At 33.4% G+C, this 26,632-nt stretch overlaps 3 protein-coding genes and 1 non-coding gene across 5 annotated transcripts; 1 reads left to right on the top strand and 3 right to left on the bottom strand.

The window, feature by feature from the left end:
* Window positions 1-157: 157 nt before the first annotated feature.
* Window positions 158-6,080, bottom strand: LOC122605548 (origin of replication complex subunit 1A-like). The gene is made up of 16 exons (XM_043778506.1): window positions 5,227-6,080; window positions 4,764-4,899; window positions 4,510-4,662; window positions 4,269-4,412; window positions 4,036-4,187; window positions 3,785-3,884; window positions 3,525-3,647; window positions 3,279-3,440; window positions 3,136-3,193; window positions 2,868-3,046; window positions 2,645-2,750; window positions 2,242-2,312; window positions 1,180-1,275; window positions 870-946; window positions 578-661; window positions 158-445 (listed from the first exon to the last, which is right to left on the bottom strand). Exons 1-16 carry the CDS (start codon window positions 5,877-5,879, stop codon window positions 382-384), a joined length of 2,358 nt encoding a protein of 785 aa, XP_043634441.1. The 5' UTR covers window positions 5,880-6,080; the 3' UTR covers window positions 158-381.
* On the bottom strand, window positions 4,525-4,602 carry LOC122606373. The gene has a single exon (XR_006324885.1). It is a non-coding gene; the product is annotated as a small nucleolar RNA snoR28 (small nucleolar RNA).
* A 688-nt stretch (window positions 6,081-6,768) lies between the features above and the next one.
* On the bottom strand, window positions 6,769-10,241 carry LOC122603686 (aldehyde dehydrogenase family 3 member F1-like). Of its 2 annotated transcripts, XM_043776458.1 has the most exons (10): window positions 9,901-10,232; window positions 9,602-9,670; window positions 9,379-9,475; window positions 8,641-8,847; window positions 8,242-8,366; window positions 7,984-8,088; window positions 7,727-7,899; window positions 7,542-7,632; window positions 7,266-7,415; window positions 6,769-7,118 (listed from the first exon to the last, which is right to left on the bottom strand). In XM_043776458.1, exons 1-10 carry the CDS (start codon window positions 10,099-10,101, stop codon window positions 6,876-6,878), a joined length of 1,461 nt encoding a protein of 486 aa, XP_043632393.1. In that variant the 5' UTR covers window positions 10,102-10,232; the 3' UTR covers window positions 6,769-6,875. The 2 variants fall into 2 exon arrangements, with proteins under 2 accessions (XP_043632393.1, XP_043632394.1); XM_043776459.1 differs by lacking the exon at window positions 7,266-7,415 and having other exon boundaries at window positions 9,901-10,241.
* Window positions 10,242-16,975: 6,734 nt separating this feature from the next.
* On the top strand, window positions 16,976-18,250 carry LOC122604790. The gene has a single exon (XM_043777655.1). The coding sequence runs from the start codon at window positions 16,976-16,978 to the stop codon at window positions 18,248-18,250; it is 1,275 nt and encodes a 424-aa protein (XP_043633590.1).
* Window positions 18,251-26,632: the final 8,382 nt, after the last annotated feature.

The following is a 26,632-nucleotide window of genomic DNA, read 5'->3' as shown; positions in this document are numbered from 1 at the left end:
TGGATCAGTCATCAAACCTATGATAAAGGTATTTGAAGTTGTTCTGTAACTTCACAGCAAACATCTGAACTTCAGCCAATAAAAAACACAAAAAAAGAACCTGCTCCACATTTCCAAATATTTGATATAAATTGGAGTATAATGTGCAAACAAATGATTGTCTAAAATAATTTCATAAGAATAAATATAATATCCAAATGGTTCAGATACAACATTAAAGGTACACTTAGTAGCCTTATCCTTGATCAGAAACATTTGTTGACAAAACTCGAACAATATAATAAAAACAGTATACTCAATATTTGTAGGTGTGGTGAATAATCTATAAAAATGATTTGAACTCCTCAATATGGTAGAACATACATCCGGCCTTGGATGTCATCACATATATTTGGTCAGCCAAGGTAGCTCCTTGCTGTCTTTCAGTGCAAAACTCACATCGTCACTGCCATGAAAACATTGAAAGTTTTAAATTGGTTATTACAAGTTACTTTTGACAAATATATACCAAATAAAGTGTTGATGTTTGTAAACCTAAATTTGATTGCAGAAAATACGTAGGAATGAATGAACCAACCTAGGAAAATTGAGCTGCAACTTCTGTAGCCTGTGACTGGCTCCTGATTCACAGAGAACAATTCTGGATTCACCAAGCTTACAACTGCAAAAAAGTACAAGTGATATTTGAGTAAGTCATAACCATTCATAGGTACTACCGCACTACTACTATAACTATTACTGTATAAAATACTAATATTTGTGTTTGTAAAGTCGTAGCGTACTACTACCACTACTACTACTACTTCTACTATATTATAGCAACCAACTTCATTGCATATAAGCATTTGAATACAGGAAATGTGTCTTACCCGATTCTCAATAATGTGTCCCATCCTGGAAATGTTATTCCATTGCTTGTACAGAGACGTGAAACAGTTTGCGCCAACTGCACATACAAAAGAGATCATCAGAAAAAAAGATCATCAAACGGATTAATTTATCTTCCTTTTTGTGGTAATTTTTTTTTAAGATTTGAAGTATCTTTCAATTGACTTGTTCAACGCTTAACAAAATCTGTGAAATGTTTTAAAATACTTTGGCTAGGAGATCAAGAAACTCATGTAAGAGCGATTGAAGCCAGGAACGCAAAGAATACACAAAAGCTCAAGAAGAGCTGACCTTTTCAAAGGTGGTCTCACTCATTCCTGTTTTATAGAGCTCATGCACCATAGCCGCTAAGAAGACCTTACCCAATTTAGAACAACTCCTCATTACCTGGAAATAAAAGAATCTATATTTAACTATATGACATGATGATAGATAATAACATAAAAAACACTACATTCATCAACTTATGCTCCTAGCAGAAGTTACAATTAAGAATCTCCAATGCTCAGTTCAACTTAAAAGCTGTAAATCATAGGTTATTTCCAAAAATGAAAATTTGACACATTTGCTTAAGTTTCCCAAGTATCTGGCATGACATTCAATGATTAAAAAAAAGAATGACCGTCCTAATGATCAGCGCGCACGCACACACATATTCCATTTCAGTTCAAGTGTATGTTTAGCTCAAGTTTCAATGCCCCGTCATTGCATACTCCGCTTAAAATTTACCAAGAGTTCTACAAACCAGGATTTCACAAAAAACTATAGGTGGCATGGGGGGTGCGTTGGGTCATGGGTCAAAACATTATCTTGTTAAGACAGGTCATTTTAGTACTAACTGAAGCAGTCAAGCAGGGTGGGACAGGTTAACCCACAATAGACTTGATTTCTTTCGAAAGATTGCTGTATAATTAAGTTTGTGTCAACTATGTTTCGAAACCAAATAACATTACTAATAATCAAAACACTTGGAACATAATGATTCATGAGATTGTATGATTTAAATTAGAATATGGGCAATTTTCAACCCGTTCAGCCCATTTGACCTACCCTTCTAAGTGTATTTTTGTTTACTTGACCCATTTACGATAAAAGCATAACCCAAATCAAGCCATATACCAGAAAATGGGTCAAAAATTATACCTCTATAGAACACTTGTAGATCATGGAATTCTAGTTTGTATAAAATATCAAGCATTCATGATCTAGTACCCTTCAAAAGCTAATTGATAGCAACGGCCATGCACATAAACTCTAGTGTTCTCTAATAAGATGATATAAATAGGGAGAGATAAAGAAAGATGGATTGCAGAGCTTTAAATAAATTTACAATCTGTAATTGTTCACCCCTACCTGGATATGAGGAGCTTGGAACATCTCCTGTATGGCTGCTTCAACATCGGCCATGCCAACAAGTGTTTTTCCTGCAAACATCAACCATAGATTGTTCATGTGATCACACTTCATATGGTTAATGTATATCTATATAATCCAAAATAATGATAGATCTGATACAGCAAATTTATTCAACCATAGCGTCTTTCATGTAAAACTGTAAAATGCACATCTACCAAGCAGTCGGTAGGTACAAAGTTTAAAACTTTGAAGAGTAATGAATCACAGTAGGAAAGGCACTGCAAAGCATCTATGCAAACACAAAATTTGGAATATGTTTAATACTTAGACATTGGATCTTCTTACATCCTAATTTACGTCAACGCATGGACAACAATATGCTATCAAAGAAATTATGTACCGGTCTTGGGAAGCAGGCTTGATTGCTTAACTCGATAATCTGCTAGTTCAGCTGCACGGCGACATATCTCAAGGGCACGGCGTGCATCTCCGGAAACTGCTGCAACCTATACAGGCATAATACACTACATATGAAAAAAACCAAAGTTGCATGCCAGCAAACAGGCTCAAAAAAATGATATATTTTCTAAAGTCATTTGATGGCAATTAGCATAAATATGAACCTTTCTTGACGCAAATTCTATAGCCTGTTTCTCAAATGCATCTATTCCTTTAAGACGGCATCCAATGATTTCTTGAAGCTGCAAGTAGTTATAAGGGGCAAAGCAAAGCCTTTGTATACCCATTCGACTGGAAATTCTAGGAAGCAACTTTTCTGGAAGATCCATAGTATTAGCAATTCCTGAAACATAATAATAACAAAATGATTAAATCAAATAAAGTAGCTGATGTTGACTTTGAAATGACAGGTTTCTGGAGATAGATGCCGACCGATAACAATAAGTTTAGAGTTTGGCTTAGTCGGCCAATCAAGAATGTTGTACAAGACCTATAACAAAAAAGTACCAAATGTATCAATAAAATTTATATACATTTAAATTCCTAATGTTTTAAGTCTCTGATTCGTAGTTTACCGATTGACTTCTAGTTACTAGGAGATCAAGTTCATCAATGAGAAGAATACAAGGGCGATCATCATCTTTGCTAATTCTAGTCCCATTTAAAAACCTATCATTCAGTAAGCTGAGAGCTTTTTTCCAACTGACCCTATGCCCTGTTAAAGCTTCATAAATAACCTGAAAACAGCCACCAATCTAGTTTAGACATAAACCAAAATACACAAGACAACCAAACCGGCTAAAATCAGTGAAAATCAGTACTCTGTATATATTCTCCGGTGTAGCCAATTTCAGACCATTTATCTCCACAAAAGAGTAAGGTTTAGTAATTCCAGCATCAACTTCAGATCGAAGACTCCGCATTACAGCAAGCACACTCATTGTCTGTATAATCCACATTACAATCCAGGGTTCCAAAAATCAATAAAATGCATTTAAGTTATGTAACAAAATGCATACAAGTGGCGTAAATAGTTCAATGAGGGTTATAAATACATCAAATATCTTCTGCAAAAATATACCTTGCCCGTTCCTGGAACACCATGAATGTAAAGGCAACGTCCTAGGCATTGATCATCACATATAGCACCTTTGATGAATCCAGTTATTTCTTCCATCTCTCTACATATGAAAAGAGCACCAGTTATTCAATTTGTGTGCTGGAAAAGAGACTATAAAAACCACACAGCATAAAATGAAAAGGGAGAGGAACAATATAATTAGAAAACTCGAATACAAAGCCAATTAAATTGTAACATGAGATATCACATACTTATTCCTACATGGCAAAGATTTGGGCAAAGTTGCAAGCAAAAGTGTTGATTTTGCCTTTTCAAGTTCAGTCTGCTTGTGAAATCTCACATGCTCCGGAATTTTCTTTACACCTATTTTCTGAAGCCCGAAGGTACGACCCTTTCGTGAATTCTGCATCACATAAAGTACTGTAAGTTAAGCTTACAGTCAAGAACATGTTTATTAACATAATGAGCAAAGAAGTATCCCTACTGCAGCCACTTCATGAGTAGGGGTTGACCCAAGCATTGACTTAAACTTCTCCTCTTTTTCATACTCGATGTCATCGTCATCTGACTCAAAGTCTGAATCCTCATCACAACTCCAATCTTCATCATGCTCAGCTTCTTCCTCATCCTAACAAACCCAAAAAGGGTCAAATCATTATGATATCATAAACTTCATTATATATCATAAACTTTTCCAATATTTATAAATTCTCTAGAGTACTAACCTCTTCATTGTGATCAATGTCAGCAATTCTCTTGAAGCTATGATATTTTACATCATATTCATACTCACATAGAAACACGTCATCACCTTCATTTCCAGCCTTGGCATACTCATTGGGAGTCATAACATAACAATGCCTAAGGACAGTTTCCATCTAAAACACCACACTCAATATAGTTACAAACTAATCTTTTACACATATATAGCTATATAATACAAAGTTCTCAGCCTACAATAGTGTATGTATATTCTTACCTCATTATCAGCAAAGTCATTAGTTCTATATAGCTCCCGTCTTAAATTATGTGGCTGTCTACCGGCTGCTGTTTCCTCGGGAATTATATACCAACGTCCCCGAAACCAAAAGCTACCATCAACCTCTTTCCATAAACTATACAACCATTGACAAATCAAATGTTACAAAAAACATACCTCTATTTATAAACATTAAGTGCACCAAAACATATCCAAATTCCAAACCGTCTATCGTACACATCAAATTATCAATTCATTGTCATCATATGTATCTAGCCTCCTAGAATTTGTATATATCAGATATATTCTAACCACATCAGCAAAAACTTTATTGTATATTGGATACATATGTAGGCAAAAGTAACCGAATAATACAATAAAAATTCACACAACAGAAAAATGTGACAACTGACAAGGTACATACATTTTGATACATTGTCCGAATTTAAAATAGAGATTATACCTTTCGATGCGAGCGGCCCACAAATCGCTCGAAAGCAGCTTTTCTTTCGCGGTCCTTCGCCCTTTTGGAAGCTCAGGCAATCCAACATCCTTTTTCCCCGATTTTTTCGACTCACAATAACTACAAATCCAATCACCATCAGGAACGGATTTCAAAGGCGGTTTCAAACACTTCAAATGAAACCCACCTAAACAATCATCACATTCAATCATAATAGCCCGACCCGACTTCAAACAGATCCTACATTCTTCAGTTTCCGGGTCATCATCATCATTATCAACCGAATCATCCTCTTTTCTTTTCACATACACGTCGTCCCCAACTGAAAACTCGCCTCCATCGTAACTAACTTTCTTGTAATAAACTCTCTTTTTCGGCTTCTTAGCGGGTCGGGTTTTTCGTTTCTTGGATTCGGATACTTCAGGGGAGACGGGTGAGAATGAAAAGGTATCATCTTTATCATTGGATGTGTTTAGTTTCTTTCGAGATTTGGGTCGGGTGTTTCTTGGAGTGATGTTTTTTGGTGGGTCGATTGGATTTGGGGAAATTGGGGAAGAAAGGAAACGGGAAGAACGGCGAGGTGTGGTGGTTATCGGGGTTTTCGGGGCGGATTTGATCGGTGTTTTTCTGAGCTTTTTTGGTGTTTCCGCCATTGATACGGCGGTGATGAAGAACGCGACAATGGAGTGTGAAAGAGAGAGAGAAAGGAGAAGAAATGGGGGGAGATTTTAGAGAGAGAAATGGCGGGAAATGGAGGATGAATTTCCGCCATTATTTTGAAAAAGGTATACAATTGTTGACTGATTACATTTATTTAGTGAAAAACTTTTTATTAAGTAAAGAGTAATTTTTATTTTTTTTAATGGCCTGGCAGATCCTAGCTTATAAATGTATTTAATAGTTGAAGGAAAAGCAAATAAAAAGTTTAATAAAAATCACAAATATATTACAAGGAAAAAAATGTTAAAAACAAAAAAGATTACTAAAGGAAAATAAGAAGAAAAAAAAAGCAACATGTTCTTCAAAATAAATCCAAAGTTAACTAAAATAAAGTTTTTCTTTTCCAAAATCAAAAGTTAAAATAAATAAAAATAAGTTACTCCATAAAACATAAAAAAAAGGTTAAAAGGAAAGATCAGTTTCAAAACCGTAACCTCTCTAATAGCAAACCATAAACCATTTCTTTTAATCAAACGTTTTTGGTTTAACAAAATCCCATATTATGTATATATTCTATTGTTTAATAGTTGTACCTTATGATTTTAAAGCTGTTTTTTATTATTCGCATATGTTTTTATAAGCTATGTTTAATACGTTATTACATGTATATGCATAGTAGGTTATACATGAGATGCCAATCTATAAATATCACTTTCTTAAATGATACACTACTAGAAAATTGGGCTTCACCGACGGTCAAATCCGTTGCTAACAACTATTTCCGACGGATTAATGACGGAAAAAATCCGTAGGTAAAAAGTTCGTCGGTCATATTTTCCGACAGATGTAGCGTCGGTAATATTCACTTTCTTAAATGATATATATAATACAATAGTTAATTACATTTTAAAAACAAACTTAGTAAGTTACAAGCATTCAAATTCAACATTTATTCAAATAAGGAAAACATATAATTCAACTATTCATCATCAAGCTTTACTTTTTAAACCTAACTTAATGAAAACAAGTGTAATGTAATCATATCTTAAACCAGATTTAAGAAGTTGTAATTTCTTATTGTTCCAAGGAGGATATCTGAACCCGAAATCAATAAGATATCCCCTCACCATGACCGCCTTCTGATGACTAAAATTTTCGAACGAGAACTTCCCATGGTAGCTTCCAAACCCGCTTCCGCCAACTCCTCCAAACGGCAATGTATCCGCTACATACTGCATCGCACATTTTCCATAGAACATAAATAATGTGAGTTACAGTTCGATACATAGTATAGATTTTTTAACTATAGTTGAATATATAAATATCCATTCAGTAGCCCCAAGAAGAAAAATAAGTATATTAAGTTATACAAGAGTTACTTGAATAATAGCATCGTTAAATGTAATGCTTCCAGATGAGGTTTCATTAATCATCTTTTTCTGAAGTTTTTCATTATTTGTGAAGCCATAAATAGCAAGTGGTTTTGGCCTAGCCCTTATGAACTCAATACTGTCTTCAATTTTCTCTAACTGCCACCCAAAAGTGAAATGGTAAATGGTTGATCATTATGTATTAGCTTTTGCATTTTTACTCAAAACAATAAGTATATATGTAATGCATTACATATACCAAGAGTGCATTTCTTTTTTACTTACTGTGATAATTGGAAGTAATGGACCAAAAATCTCTTCTGTCATAATCTCCGAGTCAAGTGGAGGATCAACCAAAATTGTCGGCTCAATGTATCTATACCGGCTCAAAATTTGTTATCAATCAACTTATTATAATTAATATCAATCAACTAATATTTCTCTTTAAAGATCAGTAAGAGTTTACTTACAGATCATTTTCGTTTGATGAACCGCCGTAAACTATAGAAGATTTGACATGAGGTTCGTCTAGAAGCTCTTTTAGTCTTGAAAAATGTTTCTTGTTTATTATCTTGGCAAGGCTATTAGACTCCATTGGGTTGTCTCCATATGATCTCTTGATGTATTTTTTCAGTAGTTCCACCTTGATTAGCAAGTTAATTGCATATTAATCAAGTCCATAAACAAATTATAGGCTTAAATACAAAATTGGGCCTTGTTTTCTTACTAGAATTGGTGCAAATTTCTTCTGAGTGAGTATGTAATCCACTGCAATGCAAGCTTGTCCACCACAAGCTCCGAATTTACCCCATATAATTCTTTTTACCGCGATCTAGAGATCAGGAAAATAAGCGTATATATGGATTTAGATATGTACCTAAGCTTTATAATGTCGATCTTGTATTATTTTATAGGGAGTTATGGTAATTAATTATGTTATGCATGGCCATTTGAGTGAATAAAGTTGATAAAAGTAAATAATAACCTTTTTATCCCAAGAACTAGATAAGAAATCAACCACGGCAGGGCATTTGCCACCGAGCTCTAGAGTCACAGGAGTTAGGTTTTTGGCAGCCGCTGTCATTACACTTTGGCCAACTCTTGGACCACCTATCAAAAAGCATATATATACATCAATATTAATATATATAGACGTACATATATACATAGTCCTAGCTAGCTGCTTTAATTAATACATACATTGAACACGAACATGCAATATATATATACGAACAAAGATAAAAGGACACGTATCGTATGTTTGGTCATAATCTCGATCATAAATGAGCAATTTAGTGGTGGTTGATGAGAATTATCTATATCAATTGATATGATTATAATAATTATATAAAAAAAAAAAAAAGAGTTGATGAGAAATGTTAACCTGTGTAGAAAATTTTGTCGAATCTATGCTGGAGAAGTTTTTCTCCAACATAAGGTCCGCCTTCGACAACCTTGATAGCAGAGTTATCAAGGTAATCACGGATAATGTTGGCAAGAACTGAGGAACACGTTGGAGCTAGCTCCGAAGGCTTTAAGATTATTGCATTTCCTGCTGCTATCGCTCCGATTATTGGTTCAAATGATAAACCTGTTGTATTTGATTTTTGACACGTCAAACATACAAAGTTGTAGATTTGAACTCTATAAATTTACAAACACCCACAAATAATTTAATTTGCACAAAGGGAGTTGGTTAAATAATAAATATCAACTTGTTGCAACATTTAAATGGTTTCAGGCGAAAAAAGTTGGAATGTTAAATTGTTAGTTATGTATGATTATTATTTTTTTCATTATACATTAGTTTTATCTCTCTTATATATATTCATTTCGAACCCATTTAATTATATTAATAATTTATCGATATAAAATGTGTGTGAAAACAAACACAAGAAAAAAGAAGCAATTATATATTTGAGGCTGAACAACGTTACGACGAGTATCTCTAACAAAAGTTGACACCATGCGCAAGGTGGCGTGGTGACATCGGTGATGCTTGACGTCACGCGCGCAGGCCGTGCTAAATTAACCCCACCTCGAAACCATACCCGATGCTTTCATCTATTAGCTAGGATTAACTTTAGTCATAATGTAAAAAGAGATAATAAGTTTGAGGTACCAAATGGAAAATTCCAAGATGATAGAATGAGAACGACACCAAGGGGTTCCGGAACCAACTTTGCTCTGCCTGGAAATGTAGATAATGGCAATTTAGCCTGTAATTAAATTAATTTATTACTTACTCGTATTATGTTCTTCATAATTAACTCACAAACAAATTAAAGCCCCCAGCAATGAAAGAGGAAAAACTATAATTAACAAAAATGTTAAAAGAAATTTACCCTTTTGCTAGACGTCCATTTCTTTAAGTTCCCAAGTGCATGTTTTGCAGATTTGGCAACTGTTCCAATCTATAACACAGGACAATAAAAAAAATGTGAAACAAGTTAATTAGTTGCATACAATTTATGCATTGTGGACTTGAATTTGGATCATCAATTATATATAGGAAAGTTGGCTAAAATTCGTATAAGCAATCAAAAGAGTAAATTTACTTGTATCTTGTATAAGAATTAATGATGTATATATATATGATATTGAACAAGTTATTAAGGTACTACAGTAATAATAACAAAATGACCTCATCTCTATATGCTTCAACATGATGTTTGCCCAAATCTTGGTTAAGAGCCTTGAAAATGTCACCTTCTCTTTCTTTAAGGAGAGAAAGGATCCCATGTAGTTGTGACCTCCTCCATGATATATCTCTTGTCTTTCCACTCTTGAAAACCTCCCTCAACTCATTCAATTCTCCTTCAAAATCACCCACAATTGCTTCCATTGTGTGCGTGTGTGTATGATTATTTTTCTCTAAGTTTTTAAAGTGAAGAAACAATCTAGTGTTTTTTATATGTATTAATAATTTACAAAATAACGGTAAGCTATTTGTAGTATGGTCAAGAGGCCTATAATAGTGATGGAACAGTACATTGGTTGTGTTTATGTTGATCCATTTATGGGATTCCATAAATATATTCACCAACCGTATTCAAGTGGTGGTTTGATAGACGCACTACCTATCTTTGGAACCCAAATACTTATTTTGTACAATGTTTCTGGTTGATTCATACCGGTATAATCTACCAATATATATATAACAAGGTCTTAAATTCTTTTATGAAGAAACAAGGACCGTTAGATGAGTTCCAACTTTTGATTACAATCCTTAGATCTAAATAATAGTACCATTACCAAATTTAATATTAGGTAAACACAACATTAGTCCATCTAATTTAAATAATTTACACTTTCTTGTTTTCCATCACTAATTTACACTTTTCACCATTAATATGCAATCACTAATATTAAGAAAACATAATATTAGTCCTTGTATTTTAAATAATTAAATATTGTATATTTAATAAAGTATATATATACGTAGGAAGCCACAGATCGATCGATCAGTGTAATGTGTAAACATAACAAACTAATATATATATATATATATATATACCCCATACTCACTTTTCCCATATATATATATATATATCTATATAATTATTAAAAAAGTAGTAATCCAAACTTTTTAAAAACATCTTCAAAACTAAACCTATACTAAAAAGTTGCCACATAGGATTTTACCTACATGGCATCTCTATGATTTTTTTTACAATATTTATATATCTTTAATCAAATTAAATATTAAATACAAGAATAACTTATTACTTTAAAGTTAAATATAGTAAATATTAAATAAATAAATGAAACTATATAATACAAAATTAACAATGAAAATCCTGTTAATTTAAAATAAAATAAAAAGCATCGTACGTGTATGGGGAAAAAAAATGCAATCTTGGAAGTTATATCATGAAATCTCAAGATTATAGAGAATTATATATTTCAAGTTTTAGTGATTGATATTGTTTACAAATTACATTAATATAAAAACTATATATTTGTTTCTCAAATTTGTATATATTATTTTGAATGCTACAAGAACGAGCAACACCCCATGAAATTGTAGCAAAAGTATTTAAGATCAATCTAAACCAACAATTTGAAACTCTTTCGTGACATAGTTTTATTATACATTATAAATATAATTGCATAACCATAAAATGTAATTGCATAACCATAAGTGTATTGAGTATGTTGCCTTTTGTTGATAATATCATTGATCTTTTACATTATGAGTGACTTGATATGATTTGAAACTTTATGTTAACTAGCTTTATCATTATTTGTGATTTGCAAGTGATAGTTGTTTACCAATCCTAGGATGGAGCCACAAAGAAAAAAAATCGGAATACAAGTGATTGTCGTTAATGTTCCTTTTTTTTATCTTATGAATTGTGTATAATTTAGAAATATCTACCAAATGGTTATGTATAATATGGTGATATAACAATAAAAACAACAAAACATCATGAACCAATCATTAATGCATGTATATCTGAACTTTTATTTTTAAGTATTTCTGGACACTAATTATAACAGCTCGCGCATCGCGCGGGTAAAATACCTAGGATTAAAACAGTAAGAATCCTGGTCTGCTAAAGCCTTCTTTCAACTTAATGCTAGCTTTAAAAATTGCCACATAGGATTTTGTCTTACGTGGCCTCTTCATAATTTTTTTACTATATTTATCTTAAATTAAATACATTACTAAATTTTAAATATACAGAAACTATATACATACAATATTTAAAAAATAAGTTACGTACGTAAATAAAAAAAGAAGCACCCTTTGTATGAAAATTTAGATCCACTAGATCTAAATTTGGTAAACATATTTGACAAACTGTTTATGGATTGTGATCATTCACATATTTGCTATATACAACGTAAAATTGATTTCCACAAGATAAACCTGTAGATTAATTATTTACTAATGCATAAAATAACTTTTTTAACTAGTCGCGCATCGCGCGGGGTATCAAATTGTAACTGTACTATTAAGTTATCAAATTGTTTACAATTATATTATATACATTAAAGTCTTTTAGATTATCTGATTATTATTTAACCAATATAGATAACTATTAATTTATTAATTAAAGAAAAAACATGTCATTCACTATATATATTAGATAATAGATTAAACCCGTACGTTGTACGAGATAATTGAGAACATGAATATAAAAACAATAATTGATAGTTACATTATTATTCATAGTTATGGTAATATAAAGAACTGTCAGATTACAACTGATAGAAACAATTAAATTATATTTTATGAATATATGATATACGTCAAGTATATATAAAAGCAAGACTAATGAAACATAGATATTTAAAAATCATAAAAATCTTTCTCATGATATATAATTATTAAATATAATATAATAAATACTTTTCAAAAAAAATTAATAAACATAATATAATAAACAATCTTATTTGATAAAAGATAACTATTAGTGAATTAATAAAAAAAAAAGTAGTATCATGAATATAATCTTTGTACCTATGTAGAAAATGAAAAATTAAATATTAATGATTAGGATTATAATTAATGATTATGATCAAAATTGATTATAAAGATCATACATGGCAACATAGATATAACATAAGGTAGATCGATGAGAACCCTTTGATCCCGTGTACCGAATTGGTACCTACGAAACCTCAATGTTTAGTTTTTTTGCATCGATGATTAACTCAGTCTTATCCATGGCAAGAATTGAATATGCGTCTCTCAAGATAACAGACTCTCAATGATGTCATGGTGGCCAACCCACCTAAATGAGTTGGTTTGAAATTTAATCATTATAGTAAATAAAGTGTTTTGTTTATATTTACTTTTATATCGTCATTATACAAATATATAACAACCATATTATAAAACCAACTACACTAAAGAGCAATTTTGAATATTACTATCTTCACCAGTATTAGATGTATTTAACATTACATTGTCATTATACAAAAATTTATATATCTTACTAGCCATATTTGATGCAAATAAAACCTTAAATAACAATACAATTGTATTTTAACATGTTTTATCTATAATTAATAATTATGTTATTCTTAAAACTTATTATGTTTATCTCGCATATTTATATTGTCTCGCGTAATATGCGGGAAAATATAACTTAACTTTTATATATATACAAAAATATGATTTTCTTAAATAATTATTAACCAATTGAAATATTTTATTTCACTTAATCAACATTTGCTTATGTTGTTGATCCTATCGAATTGAAAAACTTATTACTTGACACTTTTTAATAAGTTATTTATTATATGTTTTTCTTAATAAATTTAAATGTTGAAATTTAGGATCTCTTATAAGATTATATTATGAACTTTAAAATCTTGATTATTGTATTATAATTTGCTTTTACATAAGTGATGTTAATTAAAGTACATATTAAAAGTTTAAGATTTTAATTTCCTAAATATTTTAGTTTTTTAAATTTCTTACATAAACCCAAGATTTGTTTCAAATATTATTAATATATAAGTACATAATCCGAAACTCTTAATATATTAATGTAAAATTAATTTTAAAAATTCAAAAGGTTAACTATAAACACAAAAAGTAAACTTTCAAAAGGTGAGCAATTGGCAAGATCTTAAACCTTCGGAAAATCCATCAGGGTATAAATTACACTTTCAAAATTTATAGGAGTGGATAATTAAGAGGGTTTTTGGTATTACTGGGTTTCATTCCAAACATACGTAGTTCAAATGATAACTACTTTTGTTTTGTTAAATTTTATTTATATGTGTATTTATATAAACATTAAACTACGTGAAAATTGCAAAAAATGACTAATATAGTTACACTAATTAAAGAGAAGTTAAATCCATATAGAGCTCTTATTTATATTCCGCTAAACAAATCTATTTATATTGAATTTCAAACTATCACTTGATACAATAATTTAAAGTGTTACTAATTGTTTATACAAACATACATTAACTTTGATCGTAAATGCGATAGTTTTTAATGAAAATTTGCTTATATGCATATTAACTCATTACAGCAAGATACTAATTAATTTACATCTTTGGCATCAAGATACTAATTAATTTATTTTCAACATCTTTTTTTTTGTAGTTGTCAATGTATGATATTGTGAAACGATAACTTGTCACTAATTAAATACGTTATCTCGAGTATTACGTGGGACAATAATTTAGTACTTATATATAATCGTATACCTATAATAAACAAATAATAAATAACAATAAAATGTAGTTTTTAAGTGTTCTTATTTTAATTTAGTTCTCATTTGATAATCACCATATATATATATATATATATATATATATATATTCATTTCAATTCCGTAATCATCCCTAATTCTCTACTTTGCATACCCATCATTTAAATACATTATGTTGGACTACTAAGCTTATCTACGTAACAAGCAAAACTGGACCACAAAAGATGAGTCAGCATGTAGTTGGACTACTAAGCTTATAAAGTATTCAAAGATGTGAAATTAGCATAGACAATGGTAACAACTTATAAAATGTCTACTACAAAAAAAAAAAAAAAAAAAAAAAACATCATAATAACGTATAGTTTAAGATATCCACAACAAGATTCCTCTGATTTATTTAAATAAAACTAAAATTCTCACAATAATCAACTAAAATAGATGATATATACATAGATATTAAAATATAAATTCATATACTCCAAAAAACATATTTTTGGAGCACTTGAATTGGGGGGCTTAATGATATACATACGATAACGTAGTCAAGGAAATAAAACCTTTATAAAATACCCTTTCGAGTTATGAAAGGACACCCTTTTAGATTACCAAAAGACAACCTTTCGAGTTACCAAAGGACAACCTTTCGAGTCACCAAAGGACAACCTTTCGAGTTACCAAGAGACAACCCTTTCAGATTACCAAAGGACAACCTTTCGAGTTACTAAAGGACAACCGTTCGAATCACTAAAGGTCATATTTGTCACTATAAATAAGTGAAACAAACATGGAAGGAAGGAAGATCATAAGTTCTGACAACAAGCTCTATATTTTCTAGTTCTCTCTGAACTACAAGACTTTCCAATCACTATCTAGCAAATATAACTAAAACATATATCATCATCACAGGATCGGATGGCGTAAAACCGTATACATAATACGAGTTACCAGCAGGGAATCGCCACCTGAATATCCTAATCCTTCTTACATCTCCCCATACTAGGTGTCATGGGGCCAATGTACATTTCTTATCGTATAATGATACGAGATTGCATACTCGTAAAGCGTATATGTTAATTGATGTATCATCATTTGGCACCATCCGTGGGACCCTGCTTGGATTCCCATTCTTATAAAGGAAGCCAAGAACCCCATATCACCATCTTGCTAGTAACTAGGTAAGAAATGGCCGAGAATAACTCAGACCAAACACCAACCCCTCTTACAACAAATAATCCTGAAACTCCTGGCATCGAATTCCCATTCACAATTCATGACACAGGGGCACCCAGCAACATGATCTCTCAATTGGACTCGAATGAACCTATGTTGCAGACGATAGTTCGAAACCTTGATCAAATCCACACCTTGTATTCTAAACTCACCCAAAAACTGAAAGACATTTCTCCTCAACCCCTATTCACACAAGTCAATCCCTTGATTACGGAACCATGTAATTCAGATTCTGATAGCGCAGCCCTTAGGAAAACCAAAGAGAACTTGTTCGTTGAAAGTGATAGCACAGATCAAACAAGGGTTCGTACCGCCGCGGGAACTACGGCACCAATAAAAGGGAAAGTCATACCGAATACGGACTTTTACCATGAGCCTTTTGTATTTAAAAAACCTGACAGGGACGTTCGGGACCTGGTGGCTTCTCCCTTCACTAAGAGAATCCGGGACTATAACATGCCCGACGGTTTGAAGGTCCCAACTAACCTACGACCATATGATGGGACTACAGATCCTGATGATCATCTCACAGTTTTCATGGGAACGATGGATGTACATAAGCTACCATAACCAGCTTGGTGCAGATTCTTTCATATCACTTTGTGCGGGGCGGCGAGATTCTGGTACGATAACCTGGCACCCGGGAGCATCGATGGCTTCCATCAATTAAGAGACAAGTTCAGGGCAAACTTCCTTCAACAACGGAAATTCCAAAAGACTCAAGCAGAGATCCTTGGAATTCGACAACGGCCAGAAGAATCGTTAAAAGACTATGTAGCTCGATTCAGCAAAGAAACATTACACATGGCAGATAGATCAGATGCCATGGTCTGTGGAGCATTTATCAGCGGGTTGCGCCCGGGAAGATTATTCAAGGATCTCATTGCAAGACCACCATCATCTTTAGAGGATCTATTTATTCAGACTAACAACTTCATACGGGCAGAGGATGCAAATAATGAAAATCGACTGCGCGACCCTCGGCGCTCAAGTCATGATACCAAGCAACATGCAACGTACCGAGACTTTCCCCGAAGGCAAAGGGAAAAAAATGTCTTCAGACCTAGACATAACGATCGACCACACGCCCAACGTGACGCTTTTATACCTCTCGTGAAATCTCCTGCATAAATACTAGCTACCGCAGAAGGAAAAACACTACTACGACCGCCGCTAAAAATGTTTACCCCCGCAAACAAAAGAGATCGCACAAGGTATTGTGATTTTCATGAAGATCATGGCCACGACACCAACGATTGTATAGACCCGCGAAAGGAAATTGAAACATGTATTCGGAACAGAAGAATGGCCCATCTAGCCAAGGAAGCAAAGGCTCATAACAACAACCAAGCGAACAAACCCTCAGGGTCTGTTAACACCCGCTTCCCGCAACTTGAATGGAACCAAAAAAACAATGAGGATGCTAAGCCAAAGAACGAAAAACACATGATTCAACATACATGTGCAAACGTAGCCCTCTCCACGATAAAAGTTCCAAACATCACATTTTCCAGTGATGACCCAATACCCGAACATTGCACGGGCGAGGAACCCCTAATCATCAAGGCGATTGTTGGTACCACACAAATTCACCGAATTTATGTTGACGGAGGAAGTTCAGCTGAAATCATGTATGAACATTGCTTTGAACAACTCACTACAGAAGAAAAGGCAATAATGTTACCACCTACGGCACCACTTGTCGGATTTTCTGGTCAAGTATCATGGCCCTTGGGCACGATTAGCTTACCAGTTACCCTATATGATTACCGTGGACGAATGAGCAAGACAATAATAACCGATTTCATGATTATTAGAGCTCCTTCACCCTACAACATCATTTTAGGACGACCTGGAATGAGGCAGCTTGGCGCAGTGGCATCCCCCCTACATTCAATTATGAAGTTCACCACAAAACATGGAATCGCCATTATTATTGGCGAACGACTCCAACAACCCACTTGTAATCAAATCTCCAGAAAAAGAGATCACCCGGATTCCTCCAACGATACACAGGACGTAGAAAAAATAGTCATCAATGAGTCATATCCAGAACAGAAAGTTTCGATAGCTGCAAACCTCCCAAGAACACTGAAGCAACATCTCTGTGAATTCTTGAGTTCCAACAAGGATGTGTTTGCTTGGACGCCTTCTGATATGACAGGTGTGCCTCGAGAACTTGCAGAACATAAGCTCAACGTTCACCCGCGAACATTCCCGGTTTGGCAAAAGAAACGTGTTTTAGCAAAAGAAAGGAGTAATGCAATAACCACAAAAGTCAAAAAATTAGTTGAGGCACGTATTCTCAGGGCTATATTTTTTCCTAAATGGGTATCCAACCCCGTTATGGTAAAAAATATAGATGGCACATGGCGAATGTGCATCGATTTTACAAACTTGAACAAGGCTTGCCCAAAAGACAGCTACCTGTTACCAGAAATAGATCAAAAAATAGAATCTCTGGAAGGATATAAGCTGAAATGTTTCCTCGATGCCTATAAAGGTTATCATCAGATACGCATGGCCAAGGAAGATGAAGAGAAAACATCTTTCCACACCGAACATGGGACCTTTTTGTGACATCCGTCACCAAAACTGGTAATTTATTATAGTCTCTAACTTACATTCCAAATATCTTGACTAGTCAATATGCCTATATAGTATAACAAGCATAGAAATGTGGTGATCATTTCCAATATGAGATTTCTATTACTTGGATTTTAATAGTTTAGGAATTAGATATTTGATCTTCCTAAACGTAGATGACTATAACTATCCCCGTAATTCCTAGACTTGTAGTTGTTAGTCATATTTATTTCTAGACATTGATAAATTTCTATACGCTATTTAGTGGTGAACAAAATCAATAATTATAAAAATAATATATAATCAGTATAAGTAGTAAGATGGTAATAGTAATAGTAAAATATCATATGTTTAGTAAAAAAATTTCGGTCATATATATATTACAACAATTTACGGTGAGCAAGGAATTATAATTCCATTAGAATTCTTATAATGCATTAAGTCTAATCATAAATTAACTAAAACACTTATCTCCATATATATATAATAACTATAACTATACCCTAAACAAGAAAAAAAAAAAAACAAAAACTCTTTGTGTTTTTCCCTGCCGTCGAACAAGACCACCACAAAGAAAAAAAAAACAACTTCCATAATCTCTCAATTGCCATTTATTCTCCAAGGTATCATGGATTTTTGGTAAGATAATATAATTCTCAATATGTTTTCTAAGAGTTTTATTATATAAAAATCTATGGTTAAAATCCTTATAAAATTAATATTTTATTTTGTTAAGGTATCTAAGGAGTGATCATCTATCTTGGGGTAAAAAAATTACTTATCTTTTATATATATATATATATATATTGTTGATCTTTTATTATAAGTAACCTATTTGATGAATATATATATTATGGCAAAATATATAATAATGAATGAAAGGTGTTTTATTTTTAGGGTTAAATCAAAAGCTTGAAGTATAAATCATATTAATGTTAAAAGTTTATGTATTTATTGTATTATAATAATTAATGTAATTAGAGAAATTCAATTTTAAAGGCATGGAAATCATAATAACAGATGTAAATAGGTGTTGGAAAGATTTGAAAGTTTATCTATGAATATTAGTTACAGTAGTCTTTAAAACAGTAAGTTTGGGTTATTTCTGAATCTGGACAGATTCAGTTTGTTAACTTTAGGAGGTCGTATCTTGGTCATGGAATATGGTTAAGTCACGTTTTTGGTGTCTAAAATTAATTTCAGGAAGTCTACTTTCTGGTGGAAGTAGTTTCGTGTCAAGATATGAAGTTTAAGGTTGTCAAACGAATTTTATAACAAAACTGCGCAAAGCTGAGTTTTCCGAACAGATTTTGGTCGACTTCAAATAGTCATATCTTGATCGATTTTATGAACTGGAAAATTATTTTTCTCCAGAAACGTTTTTGAGATGTTAAGATTGTACAGTAAAAAAGTTGGATTTTTTGAAGCTTCGAAGGCCCTTAACTTTTATAAAACTTTTCTGTGCGCAAACAGTGATTTTTCTGACTAGTCTGTATTCATTGAATTTTTAAAAATAGTTAACGTGCCAAATAAATTATGTAAAAATTCATGTAAGTATATAACACTCTAAGGTAACAGTAGTTAAGATTTGGAATCTTGAATCGTTCGTTTCATCCTAATAAAAAATAGATAAAGTTACCAAAAATTTCAGTTAATATGAACTTGTAGAATTTAATCTTAAATCATTAAAACAAATATTATATATTAAGTTATGTGACTTGTAACTTAATAATATATGACAAATCAGTTGTGAATATTTTGAAAGTAGCCATATGTGTATTCCATCAAATACGGGTTACAATGGACGGTTCTTGACCATGTCCATAATTATAACTTGTTCATATTTATATGTTGTGTAGATTCTAGCGACCTTGTTGGATTTGCATAACTACTTGCTTGTTGAGGTGAGTTTCGTGGCCCCTTTTTATATTATTTCTTTGGGGGAAAATGATGCTCAAAACACTTTTCATTTCTTTACTAGCTGTGCCAAAACTTGTTTGTTTTCATGGACAAATACGTGTAATTATGAAATGTGTATGTTAGCTTGCTTGTATTGATTTCTTTGATGCAATAGATGTCTTTTGATATCTATTGAAGACTATTGGAAAACTATCGACCAACTTTATACTCCAGCTGGTAGTTGTTGGTATTTAAAGCATGATTGAGTTGTTGGCAGGAGTGATGAGGATTGTGTTGTTGGATAACTATGATGGCATTGATCAGTATTTAGTATGCTACTACATGTTTATATTTACATTATTGTCCAAACTTGATATATCATGCACAACAAACTCATTTGTATTCCTTTAAACCTACGAACTCACCAACATTATGTTGACATTTTCGAGCATTCATTTTCAGGTAATAACAATGATTAAGAAGATTGAGCTTATGGACTTTAGGATGACCAATAAAGAGATCCTTCATGGACTCCTAGATTGCATGTGAAACATTGAACGCTATTTGCAATTGTTACTTCTTTGCTATTTGAGGCGTGTTGCCTAGACTTTCCGTTTGTGGAAATTACATTTATTTTAATTTCATTTAGTTGACTCTATTATAAAGTCCATGTGCTATAACTATATCTTTTCGTCATATCCTACGATTCCGCCTAAGGTGGGGTGTGACACTTTTGCTATGAAAAGATGTCATTCAGACTTAAAAATGCGGGAGCAACTTACCAACGGTTAATGGATAACATATTTTCTAATCAGCTCGGTCGAAACATTGAGGTATATGTGGATGATATGGTGATAAAATCCAGGAATGAAGGTAGCTTAATTTCAGACATCACTGAAACATTCGAAACATTGCGCAAGGCTAACATGAAACTGAACCCGGGAAAGTGCACATTTGGAATGGAAAGCGGCAAATTTTTAGGATACATGGTCACTAACGAAGGGATACAAGCTAATCCTGAAAAGATCCAAGCAATAATTGACATGGCCTCTCCAAAAACACTACGGGATGTACAAACTTTAAATGGAAGGTTGGCAGCATTAGGACGCTTCCTAGCAAAATCGGCAGAAAGATCGTTACCCTTTTTCAAAACTCTAAAAGGATGTTTAAACAAAAAAGATTTCAAATGGAGCACGGAAGCAGAAACGACATTCCAAGAACTTAAGAACCACCTTCAATCTCTGCCGGCATTAACGGCTCCCAGGCCAGGCGAAACACTGATCCTTTATTTAGCAGCCGCGGAAGAAGCCATCAGCGCAGTTCTCTTAGCAGAACGTTAGAATATCCAAAAACCGGTATACTTCGTTAGCAGAGCTCTCCAGGGACCAGAAATAAACTACCCAAACCTCGAAAAATTAGCTCTAGCTCTCGTACATGCTGCACGTAGACTACGTCGATATTTTCAAGCACACACAATTTGTGTTCTGACAGCCCAACCAATTAGGCAGGTCCTTCTAAAACCAGAAAACTCCGGACGACTGGCAAAATGGGCAATCGAATTAGGAGAACATGAAATCATATACAAGCCACGCACGTCGTTTAAAGGACAGGTGTTGGAAGATTTTTTAGCAGAGTCACCAACTATCATCAACAACAGCATCCAGCTAACAGATCAACAGCTTGACCGATCCCCCAACAAGACATGGACTTTATTCACCGATGGAGCCTCCAGCTACGACGGGTCAGGAGCAAGGTTGATTTTGACGGACCCGGACGGCCAAGAAATAACATATGCCTTACGATTCAACTTCAGAACCTCGAATAATGAAGCCGAATATGAGGCTCTGATCGCCGGTCTAGAACTAGCAATTCAGATGGAAACAAAACATTTGCATGTATACACTGATTCTTTGTTAGTTGTCAACCAGGTTAATGGAGAATACACGGCTAAGGAGGAAATCATGCAAAAGTACTTGGAAAAAGTGAGGGACCTCAGGAAATCCTTTAGCACGTTTACCATAACACAGGTGCCTAGATCAAAGAACAAATGAGCAGACGCCCTCAGCAAACTAGCATCTTCTTCATTCACACACCTAACCAAGAATGTATTGGTTGAAATTGTTCCAAGAAGGAGTATAGAAGCAAAGTTAGTCAATTCAGTTGAAACAACAGAAGGTAGCTGGATGGATCCGATCATAGACTATTTGAAAAATGGGACCCTACCAAATGACAGTAGTGAAGCACGGAAGATAAGAATCAAAGCACCCCAATACTCAATAAAACAAGAAATAATATACAAAAAAGGGTACTTGACTCCATGGCTAAGATGTGTGACGACCGAAGAAGCTAACTATGTTCTACAAGAGGCACACTTTGGATCATGTGGGGCCCATGCTGGAGCATGTAGCATTGCACAAAAAGCAGCAAGGCTAGGTTATTTTTGGCCAACAATATACCGTGATGCAACCAAACTCGTCCAAAGTTGTGAAAATTGTCAGCGACACGCCCCTATCATACACCAGCCCCAACAAGAGTTGACAAGCATTTCAAGCCCATGGCCATTCTACCAATGGGGAATCGATATTGTGGGACCATTCCCAACGGCACCAGGAAAAGTTAGGTTCTTAGTAGTAGCAATTGACTACTTTACTAAGTGGGCAGAGGCAGAGCCATTGGCAACAATAACTGGCCAGAGAATTCTTCAGTTTGTATGGCGCAACATCGTATGTCGTTTTGGTATTCCTGGAATAATCATCAGCGATAATGGGAAACAATTCGCAAACAACCCATTTCGAGATTGGTGTGTTGAGCTTAAAATAAAACAACAATTTACATCCGTTGCGCACCCACAAGCAAATGGTCAAACAGAGGTCACTAATCGAACCATCTTACAAGGCCTAAAAGCACGTCTAAGCAAAGCAAAGGGACAATGGATGGAAGAGTTGCCAAATGTCTTGTGGGCATATAGAACGACAGCAAAAAGGAACAGGTTGCACTCCCTTCAGTCTTGTGTACGGGTCAGAAGCTGTCCTACCACCAGAAATTGGGATACCAACTTATCGCGTCAGTCACTTTGATCCAACAACAAATGAAATGGATTTGCGTACCAATCTTGAACTATTAGATGAACGCCGAGAAATGGCGGCAATACGCAATGCGAAATACAAAACACAAACAGAAAGATACTATAACAGAAGGGTCAAACACAACTTCCTAAAAGTTGGCGATTTTGTGCTAAGAAAAAATGAAGCAAGCAAACAAGAAGAACAAAAGAAATTAGATCCAAATTGGGAAGACCCATATCAAATTATCAGCGTCAAAAGCCGAGGGACGTATACTTTGGCAGATTTAAAGGGGCAAAAGATACCACGAACGTGGCACATCAGCAACTTAAGAAAGTTCCATTTTTAAAATTTATGTCCAAGTGACAAACCACCCCAGGGTTTTACTATTTATACCCAAATAAATAAGGGAGTGGTATTAATGTGTCAAACCAATACATCCACATTGTAATTTCTTATGTAATAAAAGCATCTCCCATGAGAAATATTATATTTTTGCCAGCAAATAAATGTACATCTCCCGACATTAAAGGGATAAAAAAAAAGCGCAAAAGATACACAAAAATCGTATATAGCGCAATGAAATAAATTATACACGAAAGATGTATAAATAAGTCACGCAAAGTAGCGTAAATGTACACACACAAAAACAAAAACAAAAAACTTGTGTACAAAAATATATATATTATTATTATATATTTAAAGATATGATAATGCAAGAATGTTTGTGTTTAAAAAATAATAATAATAATAATAAAATAAAAATAAAAAGTGAACAACTTTTTACAAAAATTATATCGGTTATTGTATTACATCACAAGGCCATAACCAAAATGGTTCTAGCATTTTATGTACAATCAATTAATTTTATCCAAGAGAACAAAAACTCAAAACCTTACAAACTATTTTGGTCAATATATTTAAATACTCATATCAAAACATGGTATTTAAAATATGATCTCGACGTCGTCATTAAATCTTATATAAAAAAAAATAAAATTGGCACTATCATGCCATTAAACTTATGTCAAAGCCTTAAATCCATTGTCCTAAATATCACAAAGTTTATAGCACAAAAAGTATAAGAAATGCCTCTGCCAAATAGTGATCAAATATATGAAGTATATCCACGTTAGATTATGTAGACTTCAAGCAGCAACATAAGAATTTAATAATATGGACATGAGAACATAAAACATAAAAATAGAATTTATTAAACAAACTTCATTACATAGCCTTATATCCCTTAAACTTTGCCACATAAAGGGAAATGATCTTTAAACCCACCATAGAAACGTAGAAGCAACAAACCACACATTTTACTTAGATATCATTTTTTCCTAAAAACCCAGCAGCAGCAAAATTGGCCATTTTTTTTATATAAAAAAAGGGCCTAAAGGGAATTTAGGAAACACAAACGAACCAACCCGACACTTTAGACGTGACCACCGCCAAAAAGTTGACGGAGGTACACAATTTCGGCATCCATTGTATAGACTTGGGCCCCGAGGCTTTCCTTCTCAACTGCAAGACGATGATTCTCTAACATACATACATTGATATCATCTAAGCGAGAAGCAGCGAGAGCCTTGAGTTCATTATTGTAAAACTCAAGCTGAGTCCTTTGCCTTATCGCCTCCTCGAGACGATTTGTTAGTTCTTGATTCGCCTTGATGAGGTCATAATAGCGTTGTTCTATCCAGGGTATTTGATTGGAAGCAAGGTTATTTGACGATTCAGCCTTAATAATGGAGTGAGGGGGGACGTAGTGACCAACGATAGAGGAAGCGGCTTCAATACGAGCAGGAATCTCGGGAACGATTTGAGGCGGGGTGAAGGGTCCTTCAGAAGTGTTAATCTGCGTAAAAGGCATTTTTTTAAAAACATGCTAAATAGCTCCAATGATAGAACTAACATACTTCTAAAATAAATAATGGAAGACTTAAAAAGGTAAAGAATTACCTGATACGGCTCCATTGATTACTTTACATGTAAAAATAAATCGAAAATACAACAATTTATATTAAGTAAAACAATCATTACCCTAGTAATAGTCATGCAACATGGCAATAATGCTATCCACGTAACAAGCAAAACTGGACCACAAAAGATGAGTCAGCATGTAGTTGGACTACTAAGCTTATAAAGTATTCAAAGATGTGAAATTAGCATAGACAATGGTAACAACTTATAAAATGTCTACTACAAAAAAAAAAAAAAAAAAAAAAAAAAAAAAAAAACATCATAATAACGTATAGTTTAAGATATCCACAACAAGATTCCTCTGATTTATTTAAATAAAACTAAAATTCTCACAATAATCAACTAAAATAGATGATATATACATAGATATTAAAATATAAATTCATATACTCCAAAAACATATTTTTGGAGCACTTGAATTGGGGGGCTTAATGATATACATACGATAACGTAGTCAAGGAAATAAAACCTTTATAAATAATACCCTTTCGAGTTATGAAAGGACACCCTTTTAGATTACCAAAAGACAACCTTTCGAGTTACCAAAGGACAACCTTTCGAGTCACCAAAGGACAACCTTTCGAGTTACCAAGAGACAACCCTTTCAGATTACCAAAGGACAACCTTTCGAGTTACTAAAGGACAACCGTTCGAATCACTAAAGGTCATATTTGTCACTATAAATAAGTGAAACAAACATGGAAGGAAGGAAGATCATAAGTTCTGACAACAAGCTCTATATTTTCTAGTTCTCTCTGAACTACAAGACTTTCCAATCACTATCTAGCAAATATAACTAAAACATATATCATCATCACAGGATCGGATGGCGTAAAACCGTATACATAATACGAGTTACCAGCAGGGAATCGCCACCTGAATATCCTAATCCTTCTTACATCTCCCCATACTAGGTGTCATGGGGCCAATGTACATTTCTTATCTTATAATAATACGAGATTGCATACTCGTAAAGCGTATATGTTAATTGACGTATCATCAATCATACATCTAATTCAAACACATATACTCGTATTTCACCAATTTCTTCAACTTACAGTATATTATTTTATTATACATACTACAAGAGCCAAAACTCAGCTGGTATTTAACTTGACGTGTGATTCCAATATCTAAACATATGTAATGTTCACTCCGTCACGAAACATGCAATGATGCATTAACATTTAATTACACAATGAAGGCAACTTCAAAGTGGTCCTTGTAACATAGCCACCCTCGAGTTGAAGCTGTTGGTATACATCTTTTTCCCCTTTTAATGTAGTGCAAAATTTGGAAAGATCTATGTTTTGTACTTATCCTAATAAATAAGATAATAAGTGTTACGAGTACAATAATACGTTCATTTTTAGAGTTATTTCTAATTGCATATTGCAGCCATCTATCCCTATATTACAGCTAGCCAAATTCA

This window comes from Erigeron canadensis, chromosome 6 (genome assembly GCF_010389155.1).
Source record: "Erigeron canadensis isolate Cc75 chromosome 6, C_canadensis_v1, whole genome shotgun sequence".
NCBI classification, from domain to species: domain Eukaryota; kingdom Viridiplantae; phylum Streptophyta; class Magnoliopsida; order Asterales; family Asteraceae; genus Erigeron; species Erigeron canadensis.
The sequence above is the reverse complement of the archived record's forward strand: the minus strand, read 5'-3'. Positions and strand labels throughout refer to the sequence as shown.

Excerpts from the sequence above, each read along its gene's own strand:
- LOC122604790 (XM_043777655.1), top strand. The coding sequence starts at position 16,976 with ATGGCCCATCTAGCCAAGGAAGCAAAGGCTCATAACAACAACCAAGCG.
- LOC122603686 (XM_043776458.1), bottom strand. The coding sequence starts at position 10,101 with ATGGAAGCAATTGTGGGTGATTTTGAAGGAGAATTGAATGAGTTGAGG. Across the intron at positions 9,476-9,601 it reads AATGGACGTCTAGCAAAAGG|GCTAAATTGCCATTATCTAC; the intron begins GTAAATTTCTTT and ends ATTTAATTACAG. Across the intron at positions 8,089-8,241 it reads CTAGTTCTTGGGATAAAAAG|ATCGCGGTAAAAAGAATTAT; the intron begins GTTATTATTTAC and ends CCTGATCTCTAG.
- LOC122605548 (XM_043778506.1), bottom strand. The coding sequence starts at position 5,879 with ATGGCGGAAACACCAAAAAAGCTCAGAAAAACACCGATCAAATCCGCC. Across the intron at positions 947-1,179 it reads GTGAGACCACCTTTGAAAAG|TTGGCGCAAACTGTTTCACG; the intron begins GTCAGCTCTTCT and ends TTGTATGTGCAG. Across the intron at positions 662-869 it reads GACACATTATTGAGAATCGG|TTGTAAGCTTGGTGAATCCA; the intron begins GTAAGACACATT and ends ACTTTTTTGCAG.